This window comes from Colletotrichum scovillei, assembly GCF_011075155.1.
Source record: "Colletotrichum scovillei strain TJNH1 chromosome Unknown Contig00006, whole genome shotgun sequence".
Lineage (NCBI taxonomy): Eukaryota > Fungi > Ascomycota > Sordariomycetes > Glomerellales > Glomerellaceae > Colletotrichum > Colletotrichum scovillei.
The window spans coordinates 4601932-4613651 of record NW_023336264.1 but is presented as its reverse complement, the minus strand read 5'-3'; the positions used below and the strand labels follow the sequence as shown (position 1 = coordinate 4613651).

The window sequence follows — 11720 nt, the reverse complement described above, 5'->3', positions numbered from 1 at the left end:
TAGCCCGAGGACCACCTCTCTGGGCAACCTGAACCGAAACTGACAACGGACTACAAAATCTCCTCATCGAAATCGTCGTTTGCCGGGGGAGGTGCCGACACAGCAGCAGCTGGCGCGGGCGCAGGCGCAGCGACATCATCATCAGCGCCGTCCATCTCCTCGTCCGTCTCCCAGCCCTTGCCAGCAGCCACCTCGACGGTCCTGCTCTTCGTCTGCCTCTGCTCCACCTCGGAATCCTCCTCGTCGGGGAACTTCTTGGCCGCAATGGCCCCCTTGTTGATGTCCTCCCACTGCTTGCTCCGCGTCTGGACCCTCCGCGCCCTGTCCTTGCTCTTCTCCGTCTTGGTCGAGGTCCGCCCCATGATGGCCTCGGCGCGGTCCGCCGCCTTTTCTTTCCTCTCCTTGGCCTTGGCGCTCATCTGCGCCTTGCGGTTCTTGGTCTTCTTGGACACGCCAGAGTTGTGCTGGGCGTTGAGGACCGACGGCCGGAAGTCGGTCGCGGCGGCCGGGGCCTTGACTTCCTTGAGAGACTTGTCCGTGTCGATGTCGACGTCCGTCGCCCGCCTTGCGGCTCTCGAGTGGAGCGAGGGTTCTGCTTGTGTTAGTAGGCCACTACACAACAGATACGGCAGGCTCACGTCTGTTCTTCTTGGATGCACCCGGTTTCGCCATCTTTGCGATCGTATCGAGTTCTGTGGTGTAGAGTGCACCGCCAGACTCGCCGCGGTGTGGGGGATATAAAATTCCTTATCGACCTGCATGCTATCTTATCGCGATAAGCGGGGCGATCACAAGCCTTGGGACCGCCCTCTGACCAATCCTTGTCGCAGCGTTGCCCCTGTGGAACCCCTGGTCCCGCTCAACTTTGGCATCTTTCCTCCTAGCACTGCCGCGACACCTCAACACCATCCGTGCAGACATTCCAGAGCCTTACTCACCCACCACCACTTAATCAGCGAGCATCGCCACGACTGGACACCTTTCGAATCGCCTTCTCGACATGGCAGCGCGTGGCCTCTCCGATACAGCATTGCAGAAGCTCGCCTGAAGCTCCCACTTCCACAAGCACCCGTAACACAGCACTATGAATTCTCCCGCATTCAAGCACTACGGCGGACCCGACTACCACCGACGACTTCACGCCGACGAGACCATTTGGACGAGGCTGACGGAGCCGAGCGTCGTCGTGTCCCTCATTGCTCTCGTCCTCACAGCGCTCGTCTCTGTTTTCGGCGCTTCCCTTCCGACCACCCTACTCTCGCACGCCTCTCGGACCCTCTGGGACGTAATCGTCTGGCTTATCCCCCACGACGCCTTGACCCTTCTGGAAGCCTGGCTGCATCCGCCGCTCGTTCCGCGACCGATGCTCCAGAACCAAGCCAGAACACATGCGGCCAAGAGTGCGCTTCTGAAAAAGATTCTCGGCATGGACAGACAGGGAGGCATCATGGGGACGGTCTCGCAAGCCGGCATTCGAGGGCTGTCGTCCGTCTCCGGGGCCATGATGAGCCTCAAGGGCTCCAGCAACTACCCGCCGGGCCTGGGGAACCTCGACAACTCGTGCTACCAGAACAGCATCCTCCAGGGACTCGCCTCGCTCAAGCCGTTTCCAAAGTACCTGGCCGACCCCGTCCAGGACCCCGAGATTGACCGCCGGAAAGTCGAGGCCGTCGACACGCTGCGGAACCTGATTGAGGACCTCAACAGCGCTAGCAACTACGGCAAGACGTTATGGACGCCAGGCTCGCTCAAGAACATGAGCACGTGGCAGCAGCAGGATGCGCAGGAATACTTTTCAAAGCTGCTCGACGAGGTGGACAGGGAGATTGCCAAGGTGGCCAAGGCGACTATCAAGTCTTCGGGCTTCGAGGCGGATTGCGCCAGCGACGATACCGCGACGAGCCAGCACAGCGACGACAGCGGCTACCAGAGTCTTTCGACGGCCTCCAAGATTAGCGCGGCTTCCAAGTCTCTGAGGAACCCTCTCGAAGGGCTCGTCGCCCAGCGGGTGGCCTGCGTCGAGTGCGGGCACTCTGATGGGCTGTCCATGATTCCCTTCAACTGCCTCACGCTCAGTTTGAATGTGGGCGGCAACGATCACGACCTGTACGAGCTGCTGGACGCGTACGCCCATATTGAGTCGATCGAGGGCGTCGAGTGTGGAAAGTGCACGCTCTTGAAAGCCAAGAGACTGCTGGCCCTCCTCGTCGAGAGAGCGGAAGCGTCGTACACTGACGAGCAGAAGCTCAAGGAGCCAAAGTCGCGACTGGCGGCCGTGGAGGAGGCGCTGGAAGAGGACGACTTCGAGGACAAGACGCTCACGGAAAAGTGCAAGTTTCCTTCAAACTTCAAGGTCTCGTCGACAAAGACAAAACAGGCCGTCATTGCGCGCCCGCCGCAGAGTCTCGCCGTCCACATGAACAGGTCCGTGTTTGACGAGAACACTGGCATGATGTACAAGAACTCGTCGGGGATCCGGTTCCCTCTGACGTTGGACTTGGGCCCGTGGTGTTTGGGTAGTGCCAGCAAGATGGGTTCCACTGACGGCTTGGAGGAAGAGGAGCAGTGGCTGTTGGATCCAAGGTCATCCATGATTGCCGGCGACAAGCGCAAGTCGTTCATTACCGGGCCGATATACGAGCTGCGGGCCGTCGTCACGCACTATGGGCGTCACGAAAATGGGCACTACGTCTGCTACCGCAAGTTCCCCCGACACTCGCCGCCGAGTGATGGCGAGGAGGTTGTCTCGCCCAAGGAGACTCTGGACGATGATGCGGAGATGGACTGGTGGCGTCTCAGTGACGACACGCTCCGCAAGGTTGACGAAGAGGAGTTGCTGGCGCAGGGTAATGTCTTTATGCTATTCTACGACTGTGTCGACCCCAATATTATCCCCTCGTCCGAGGTTGCTGCTGTCGAGGCTGTCCAGGATGCAGACGCCATGGACGCAGAGGACGAAGAGACGCCAAAGGTCGAGAAGCCCGCCTTTACCTGCACGGTGAAGGAGGTATCGGCAGACGAAGACGACAACGAGATGCCGGTGGCTGGCACTTTGGTGGCGGTCGCCGAGGGAGACGTCTCGCAGGCGCGGTCTGTACCGCTGCCGGGGGATGGAGACGACGAGCTGGGAGAGAACCAGACCGAGCGAGGACCGCAGATGATTGCCGTCTGATGGGCTCTGTGTAAGAAACATTGTTGCACTTGGTTGTTTTATAGCATAGCGATAGGCGTTGGGATTCCGCGGTAATACCATGCGCTCGCGGCGCGGATACTGAGCTGGAGGATGCTCTGGCTGCTAGGGTCACGGGATCGGGTAATGGCATAGTTAATTTACTGCATATCTGGATGCGAGGGCCGTGCCGTGATGCTGAAGCATGTGTGATGAACGTAGGCGTCTTTTAGTCAGAGGGAACCCTTCGCAAACCACCCTCCTCCATCTCCCCTGGCCAAAAGTCATTTTCCGCCAGTAGGACCTCCCTCCACGTCACCCTAGCCTGATCGATCTCGCTCCTGACGGCCTCCTCGCCGTGTAGTCGGACCGCTTCGTCGACACCGTCGTCGATGATGGCGGCTAGCTCGTCTACGAACGCTCTGAAGGCCGAGCTGCTCCAGTTGGGGATGAATTCTGTTCGTAGGGCGCCGCCGTCCAAGTCCGAGGCCGTGTCATTTCCAGAGGCACCAGGGGCAGATATATCGGAGCCAGACGAAGGAAGCATGTTCCTCGCGCCGGACCAGGCTTCGAGGTAGCACTTCTCCGTCGCCCAGAAGAGGACGGCGGGGGCGAGCCAGGGGAGAAGGACACCGCGAGGAGGCGTGGTGGCGATAGAGGTGAAGAGGCGCTCGAAGGCGAGGAGGCCTGCGTTCTTGTCTTCGTCCTTCACCCGCCGGTTGGTGCTGCTGCTGCCGCTCTCGGAAGCGGGCTCGGCGGGTAAGTTGACGTCGATGCCGAAGCGGGCGGCGACGTCGATGAAGAATCTCTCCTCGCGGCGGACGTTGACGAGCGCGTCGACGAGCCAGTTGAGGAGTCGTTCTGTCACGGGTGCCGTCGCTTTGTCTGCTGCTTTGTTCGTCACCGTGGGAGAGCCGGCATCGTGACCGGAGATATCGTGATGGGAAGAAGGCTCGACGACGTCAGGGAGATCCAGCTGCGCGAGGAAGCGGCCTGCGCCTTTGATGTAGGCGTGGATGTAGAGCCTGTCGTTTGCGAGCCAGCGGCCGAGGATCGGTTTGGGTACCTTGCCGCGGGCTGCGGCGGCGAGGAAGGTTGCTGTTGTGGAGGTGTGGAAGAGGGATTTGTGGGTGGTTAGGAGGGTGGATGTAAAGTTCATCTTGACGGACTGGTCTTGGGACTTGAAGATGGAACGCTTGGTTTGGTCGCTTCTGTCTCTTGATGTCGTTAAGGAAAGGGGCTTCTTCCGAGGCGCGCGAATTCAATGACACGCGATCTGCGAGATGGGCGGTCGTTGGGATGGAGCTCCATAGTTTAGTAAGCCTTGGCTGCAGGTTACGAACCTTGTGATAGGTCAATGGATCGCGATGCTGCTTCTAGTCGGCAGACGCTACTTTGTCATGCGGGTTTAGAGATAGGAGGCACGTCGTTCAGATCATGTATTCTAAAGCTGTGCCTGTGATGCATGCTGCTCGTGATATACAATATTACAACACCGGGCGGCCTAGACCCAAAGACCACCCAAAACCCGCGCGTTTGAAAAGCCAGCCCAACACTCCCTTCCTCCATCCAATGTCACAGATTTTTCTGATCCCAATGTTCTCTTTTGTACACAACGCGCTATCCCAAAACTCCAGGCTTTGATGATGGAAAAAGGAAAAATGAAGTAGTCCACACAACTAGGCGCTGACGGCGCTCGTCTTGGCAAACCAGTCCGCCGGCGCAGAAGCACCCTTGTAGGCGAAGCCCATGACGACCATGAGGGTGATGAGGGTGAGCAGGCCGAAGAAGATGGCGCGGCGGAGGAGGGGCGAGAGGCGGCCCTCGTCGAGGGCGTGGGAGTTCCAGACGCCGCGGGACCAGGCGATGGCGCCGGCGCTCGAGGCCTTGAGCTGGTCCCAGCCGGTGGAGTAGATGACGAGGCCGAAGAGGGCGACGGCGTAGCCGATGAACTGCAGGGCCGTGATGCTGGTGTGCCAGATGAGGACGGAGACGACGATGAGGAGGATGTTCTTGAGGATGCCGGTGAGGGTCATGACCAGGCCCGACGTCTTGCCGATCTGTGATTGTTAGCAGGGGTCGATGGACTATAGAGACGGCACTTACGAGGAAGACGCTGGAGATGTTGAGGGCAAAGGCGACGCTGGCGTTGAGGAGCAGCATGGTGAAGCCGACCTTGTTAAAGTCCTCGACGTTGAACTTGCTGAACTCGCTGAACCAGGCGACGAAGAAGTTCATGACGGCGCAGACGGGGGCGTAGTAGTAGAGACTGACGAGGGGGTCCATCTTCTGGGCGTTCTCGTCGCCTTTCAGCAGGACCTGGATCATGACGAGACGGATGGCCTCGAAGATGATGCCGCCCATCTGGAAGATGAAGCCGATCCAGGAGAACTCGATCTCGCCAAAGGAGGCGAGGCCGACGCCGCCGACGATGAGGAGGATGTTGTAAAAGGTCTTCATGGAGGGGTCGGCGACGCCCCAGATCCAGCTGGTGAAGAGGACGGCGACGGGGGCGGCGGCCTTGAGCATCTGGATGAAGGAGACGGAGAGGTAGAGGTAGACGAGGTTGGAACAGACGAGGGAGCCCGAGTAGAGGACGCCGATGGGCATGATGGCGCGCAGGTAGACGCGGCCCGTCATCTTGACCTTGTGGCGGCCATCGAGGAGGGAGGTGAAGCGCGCCAGCACCTGGGTTGCCAGGGTGGAGAAGACGAGGTGCCAGAAGGTGAGGATCACGGCTGGAGCATGTTAGTGGGGAGCAGTGAGGGTTGGTTGGTGAGACGTACGGTATTCTGTGGGCGGTTAGTGACGGTCAACGTGATGGACTGGGAGGTGCTTACTGAAGCCGGCTGTGTCAAGCAGCCACTTGTTGAAGAGGATGGTCAAGTTGGAGAAGAAGATCCAGCTTCTGTCAAGGTGTTAGTGAGGCCCGGCGAGGCTGAGGACGGGGATACGCACGCGATGAAGAAGGCTGGGTGAAGAGCCTTGGAGCCCGCGGGCTTCTCGGTGGTCGGCAGCTCGCTCATGGTTGCGCGGTGATGGTGTTGTGACAGGGGTGACAAGCAACAAAGTCAAGAAGCCAAGCGACGGGTGATCGGAGGATACGGCGACGGAGACGGCGGGCGGACGACGGGACTGGAGTCGGTGGTGGGCCGGACTCTTCGGGGGGAAGGAAAGGATGGGGGTTGTTGCAAGTTGCGTCAGACGGAAGGCATGAGAGATGCAGTGCAGCGACGCGACAGAACAGCGACAAGGAAAGACGAGAGAAGAAAAGATGGAGGTTGAGGAGGATGCAAAATGCGAACCACCTTGCAGGTCAACAAGGTGACAAAAGAGGCGAGAGCGAGAGTGGCACGGAGAGAGAAACGAAGGAAGAGAAAGTGAAGACTGCAAGGTGTGTGGCGGCAGGCGGATGTTTGAAGCGCTGCGCCGTTTGCTGGACTGGTGCCTGGTACTCCGTACCTCGAGGTCCTTTGGTGTCAACGAGCCCCCTTCCGCAGCGGGTTTTCTCGTATTTTCTGCTGGCTGCAATGTACCTGGCGATGGTACGAAATAGGACGGCACCTTATTGGACTGGGCTGACCACCGGTCGTAGCTGGGCCTGAAAAAGGCTGGCGGAGAAGGGGGGCTTTGGGGAGGAGGCGCTAAAGTCGGGCGGCCGGCACGTGGAGGGAGCGACCCCTGTCTTTTGTCTTTAGTTGGAGTGTTGGAGTTGCGAGAGTTGACGTTGGTTGCAGTGCAGTTTGGAGATGTTGGTTGCGGTCTGGTTTCTGGCAGTCGCAAAGATGATGGAGCTGTAGATGCCACAGTTACGGCCGGTTCACTGACGAGTTGCTAATTGCCCGGAGAGGTATTGTGTCCGGACGGATGTGGTCGGTCTTGATCCTTGGACTTACTTCGCAGAGTAGACTGCAGAGAAGACTCGAAAGAGCAACGTGTCGGCAAAGTGCGTGCAATGGAATTTGCAAATGAACCTTGTGGCAGGCAATTTGCCTCGAGGCTTTCAGGGGACCAAGGGAGAGTGGAGGTGTTCGGATGAGGAAAGGAGAGTTGGACAGCGGGAGTTGTGGTGATGATCAGAAGGGGGAAGAAGTCCAGGAGCGAAAGCTTGAGATGAGTGCCGGCGGACCTGGGACTTAGCAAGGCGAGACAAAGGCACAATGCAAGACACAACGGCGAGCCAAGGGGGGTCGTGTAACGCGAGGGAAGGGGAAATACCTCTAGCCTCTTCTCTAGAGTCCGTACACATGGAATTGACAGAAGGCAATCAAGGGGAAAGTTTGTTGGCTCGGCCCCGCGATGCAGCGGATTGACGAGTTGGTGCTGGGGCGCTGCCTGTGCCGTTGGCCGTCTGTTGCTGCTCGCAGCTTGTCATGTTTTAATTAAGCTCAGAGGCCAGGGGAAGCATAAAACTTGGCTCCATCTCCTGCATTGGTGCCATCAATGGTGCCATGGTGCATCCAGAGGTACATGACACAAGTACACCTTAGGTCAGCATCTTAGATAAGCAGCACCAGCAACACCAAGCGAGGTTGCACAAAACGGCAGGCACGATGTCTTGTCCACCTTCTGCATAACCGATTTGTGTAACCAAGGGATCGCTGGAAAAGCCAAAGGCGCCCGCCAAGCTCTCTAGTGGCCTCATCTCCCCCACGCTCCCTTGCATCACCCACGGCTTCTCGCCCATCAACACCATCGTCAACCACGATGTGATGCTTCATCGCTCGGTATCCGCATTCCAACACCAACGGAATGCGGGAGAAAACGCAACTCCCTTGGCTGCCACCACAATTCGACCCGGTTCTCGGATCCAAGACAGAATACCCAACGCGTGCTGTGTAACTCCAGGGAAACCAAAGGGAAACCCAATGCCGACGACGCTTTCGATTGCTTTGCACTACAGGCCATCTTCTCTTTGTCGAACCGGCCTTGTCTGCGGGCTGTCGTCGCGTGGTACTTGTCCACCGCGCTGGAGACCGTCCACGAGTAGATGGGCGATTCGTGAGGCCCATCATCAAACTAGCGGAACGTCAATCGAGACATCTCGGGCCACCGCCGAAATGTGTTCAGAACACAACACCAAATCATCACAAAGCGCGCCCGCCATTCTGCAAGCCCAGTCTACCACGCTGGCCTGTGACTCGCCGCCTCTCTTTCTTTTGCTCTCCAGCTGCAAGCCCACCTCTGCTCACGGCGAGCAAAGACCTCGGACAGGGGTACTTCGCTCCCCGAGGATCCCGTACCGTCCCGCTTGCAACCACAGGGCTCGGTCCATGGACCATAGGCAATGGTCCACAAACCATACCCAGACGACCGGAAGGCTAGGCGTGCTAGGGCAGATCAAGGGATTCTTGACAAGTGTCGACCGTCGTTATCTTGCCGCCAAGCTGGCATGGCCGCCCCCTGCATCGGCTTTGGATGAGGACATTCGCACTGCAGCGGCGCGCCCTCCCTGCCGGAAGTATGCGTGCGAATAGCATCTGCGTGCCAGTGCCGCCCAAGATGCTCGTCCCAAGGTCTGATGCACGTCAACCTCCCTTTAGCCGTCCGCTCGTCCCGTCTACATATGGACACCGTCGTGATCATCTCGTGCCATCGCGGGTCTACACGTTCCTGCGGCTGTCTGTTGGGCTGCCTGTTGGCCCATCTTGGCGTCAATCGCGGCATCGCCTTGTCCGCCACAGGCACGCCGCACTGCGTTCGGTGATTGCATTCCCGCTATCACGTTCTCGAATGGCATGGCCCCTAGGGCCCAAAGGGTTCCAACACTGCAATTAACGCCCACCCCTGTCCAGACTATCAAAGGGCGGACCTCAGCTCGGCGGGCTTAGAAATGTACAAGCATGACGGACGACGCCTTTTAGCGGAGGCGAGACACTTATAGGATTGTCCTCTGAAACGTTCGAGACCGACGACTCAGACTGAACTCTGAGAGAGCTCAGGCCAACCGCCAGCCGACTTTGTGTCCCTCGCAGAGTTCAACAAGTTCAGCTTGTACCCCTCACCTCGCCCATTTTCTATTTCACTGCTCGCAAGAGTTGGCCGATAGTTTGCCGTTCCCCATCTTCTCTTCTCTGTGGTCTTGTTCATCTTGCAGCTCAAGGTTTGAGCGGTTTCTCTCGGGGCATCCTTTCCTTCATCTTCGTCACTTGTGCTTATACCCCAGCCAACATGATGAACAAACCATCGTCAAGTCACCAGATCAAGTATCTGGCCGTGGTGGCGTCCCTCGTTTTCATCTGGCTCGTCTGGCGTCTCGATCTTCACTCAGAGGTGGCCGAGCATGCCCGCAAGATCACACATCCCAACAGCACGCCCTACGATGGCCTTGCCAAAGCAGGCAACAGCGAGGTCCTCCCTCCCGCAAAGGCCGTCGAGTACTGTGACCACTTCCGCCTGAAGCCGGCCAACGCGGAGCTGGTCCGCAAGCGCAAGGTGTACGACCTGCTGCTCATCAACACCGAGGTCGAGATGCTCGAGGTCCGCCTCGGACAGATGGCTCCCTACGTTGACTACTTTGTCATTCTTGAGTCGGCCCTGACCTTCACCGACAACCAGAAGCCGCTGTACATCAAGGAGAACTGGGACCTCTTCAAGCCGTGGCACCACAAGATGATCCTCCGCGAGATGGACCTCGAGGCCCTCAAGGAGAGCAGCACCTGGGACCGCGAGGCCAAGAGCCGCAACGCCATGTACGAGCAGGTCATCCCCACGCTCGAGGGCGAGCAGCAGGCTTCCATTGACGATATCCTCATCGTCTCCGACGTCGACGAGATCCCCAAGCCAGAGGTCCTCCGCGCCCTGCGCAACTGCGAGATCCCGCCCCGCGTCTCCATCCACTCCAAGATCTACTACTACTCCTACCAGTGGCTCTCCCGCAACGACTGGAACCACCCCCAGGCCACCGTCTACCGCGGCGTCGACACCGTCCTCCCCCACGACCTCCGCCACAACGCAAACGACCACCACTTCAACCAGGGCGGCTGGCACTGCAGCTACTGCTTCAGCACCGTCGAGGAGATGGCCCAGAAGATCAACTCCTTCTCCCACGCCGAGCTCAACAAGCCCGAGTTCAAGGACCCCGACTGGATTGTTTCCGTGGCCCGCCGCGGTCACGACATGTAAGTCTGTCTGCTGACTTTGGATGACTCTGACTAACACGACACAGCTTCGGCCGAGGCGAGTCCAACTTTGACCGCATCGAGGAGAACCACGACGTGCCAGACTACGTCAAGAAGAACTCGGACAAGTTCAAGTACCTGCTGGACCGCGATCCGCTCAATGCCAACTTTAGGGACTACACCCCCAAGGCCACCTCAACGCCCACGGCTTAGGTGCCGTGTGCGTGGGCAGGACTTGGACTACAGGCGTTTGGGGCGTTGGATACCTGTGTTCCCGCGGGAGGGACCTACAGAGACATTATTTTTCTTTCCGTCTTTTCTTCTTTTGTACCATTAATTTCGCGGCATTCCAATCTATTCGGCCGCCCATCTTCATCAAACTATGAAGCTTTACGCACCTGCCTTAAGGATATAAATTTCGTGGCGCCATCTTCGGGTTAGCCCCTCTAGGCGGCATGCCAAGTGCCTAAGTGAGAATAGTGAAGCTGCGCGCGCACAGCGGACTTGTCATGCAAAATTGCGTGTCCGCCGGCAACTTTGCGCGAAGAAACCGGAGCACTCCGTGGAACAAAGTTCAGATGGGGACGTTTGCGACTTGCGCGAAGCTAGAATAGAGTTTCCCCAGACGGAACCGCCGGGACCTTTTCTGAGACGTGGTTTTGGGGCTGGTTGGCTGGCTTGTCAAATCGTTGCCCAAACACTGTTGCGTACAGATCTCTGGCAATCTGAACAGGGCCGCCCACCGGCAACGCTATTGGTTTGCTGGGTCCAACGGTGGCAAGGCTGGACCCTGGACGTTTGTTCATTGTGATGGCGTGGCTGCGTGAGTCTATTCAGGGAAGGGGGTTGCTTACTATAGTGCGTTTTTGGGAAACCTTAATGTGAGAGCGGTGCCAGGCTGCTGAGGCTCGAGGGACCGGGAATGATTGCTACGCCGGACGGATTTGGAAGCTCGGTGGGCTTATCAGAGTTTTTGCTATTCTCTATCTTGGGGGTGTAGGGTAGCAGTGTAGCATAGAGGGAGGCCATATTGAACTGGAGAGAGCTATAGACCTACGATATTCGAAACTGCCGCGGATGAAGGCTTTGGCACGTTTGGGAATGCCGCAATGGGTTCTGCACCCTTGTCAGGCCTTCAAGCTGGCGGTGATGGCACGACGTGTAAGTTTCCCGACGGGGTTGATTGGAAATGGGGGTCAATTTGCGGCAGGAAAGTTTGAATCGTCTACGCGTCAAAGGAGCAGACAATGGGGCTTTCGCGAAAAAGGTTCGCGAAAGCGAAAAGTTCTGCCCGAATCTCGCCATGGGCAGATGAGCAGATGAGCAGACTGTGCGTAAGAGTCTTTGAGTCATGCTAGCTGGCTCGCTGTCGTCCGAACGCCTCGAGTTTTTGTGTTCAACTGGAATCTGGCAATTTTGGGAATCTGAAA

General features: G+C 58.1%; 5 protein-coding genes across 5 annotated transcripts; 2 read left to right on the top strand and 3 right to left on the bottom strand.

Annotated features, from left to right (window-relative positions):
- Positions 1-50: 50 nt before the first annotated feature.
- On the bottom strand, positions 51-687 carry HER10_EVM0005413 (uncharacterized protein; the record flags this gene model as incomplete). The annotated part of the gene is made up of 2 exons (XM_035475032.1): positions 639-687; positions 51-592 (listed from the first exon to the last, which is right to left on the bottom strand). Exons 1-2 carry the CDS (start codon positions 670-672, stop codon positions 51-53), a joined length of 576 nt encoding a protein of 191 aa, XP_035332623.1. The 5' UTR covers positions 673-687.
- A 211-nt stretch (positions 688-898) lies between these two features.
- Positions 899-3242, top strand: HER10_EVM0011219 (ubiquitin carboxyl-terminal hydrolase). The gene has a single exon (XM_035480656.1). The coding sequence runs from the start codon at positions 1085-1087 to the stop codon at positions 3170-3172; it is 2088 nt and encodes a 695-aa protein (XP_035333357.1). The 5' UTR covers positions 899-1084; the 3' UTR covers positions 3173-3242.
- A 156-nt stretch (positions 3243-3398) lies between these two features.
- Positions 3399-4381, bottom strand: HER10_EVM0005687 (uncharacterized protein; the record flags this gene model as incomplete). The annotated part of the gene is made up of 1 exon (XM_035475293.1): positions 3399-4381. The coding sequence occupies exon 1, from the start codon at positions 4326-4328 to the stop codon at positions 3399-3401; it is 930 nt and encodes a 309-aa protein (XP_035332661.1). The 5' UTR covers positions 4329-4381.
- Positions 4382-4572: 191 nt separating this feature from the next.
- HER10_EVM0011270 (triose-phosphate transporter) lies at positions 4573-7510 on the bottom strand. The gene is made up of 5 exons (XM_035480706.1): positions 6128-7510; positions 6010-6077; positions 5956-5961; positions 5276-5907; positions 4573-5229 (listed from the first exon to the last, which is right to left on the bottom strand). Exons 1-5 carry the CDS (start codon positions 6193-6195, stop codon positions 4849-4851), a joined length of 1155 nt encoding a protein of 384 aa, XP_035333367.1. The 5' UTR covers positions 6196-7510; the 3' UTR covers positions 4573-4848.
- A 1562-nt stretch (positions 7511-9072) lies between these two features.
- HER10_EVM0009095 (glycosyltransferase family 17) lies at positions 9073-10689 on the top strand. Its single transcript, XM_035478594.1, has 2 exons — positions 9073-10290; positions 10338-10689. The coding sequence occupies exons 1-2, from the start codon at positions 9341-9343 to the stop codon at positions 10501-10503; spliced, it is 1116 nt and encodes a 371-aa protein (XP_035333073.1). The 5' UTR covers positions 9073-9340; the 3' UTR covers positions 10504-10689.
- Positions 10690-11720: the final 1031 nt, after the last annotated feature.

Coding starts and splice junctions, on each gene's coding strand:
- HER10_EVM0009095 (XM_035478594.1), top strand. CDS start 9,341: ATGATGAACAAACCATCGTCAAGTCACCAGATCAAGTATCTGGCCGTG. Junction 10,291..10,337: donor GCCCGCCGCGGTCACGACAT/GTAAGTCTGTCT, acceptor AACACGACACAG/CTTCGGCCGAGGCGAGTCCA.
- HER10_EVM0011219 (XM_035480656.1), top strand. CDS start 1,085: ATGAATTCTCCCGCATTCAAGCACTACGGCGGACCCGACTACCACCGA.
- HER10_EVM0011270 (XM_035480706.1), bottom strand. CDS start 6,195: ATGAGCGAGCTGCCGACCACCGAGAAGCCCGCGGGCTCCAAGGCTCTT. Junction 6,078..6,127: donor CACCCAGCCTTCTTCATCGC/GTGCGTATCCCC, acceptor ACACCTTGACAG/AAGCTGGATCTTCTTCTCCA. Junction 5,230..5,275: donor ACATCTCCAGCGTCTTCCTC/GTAAGTGCCGTC, acceptor TAACAATCACAG/ATCGGCAAGACGTCGGGCCT.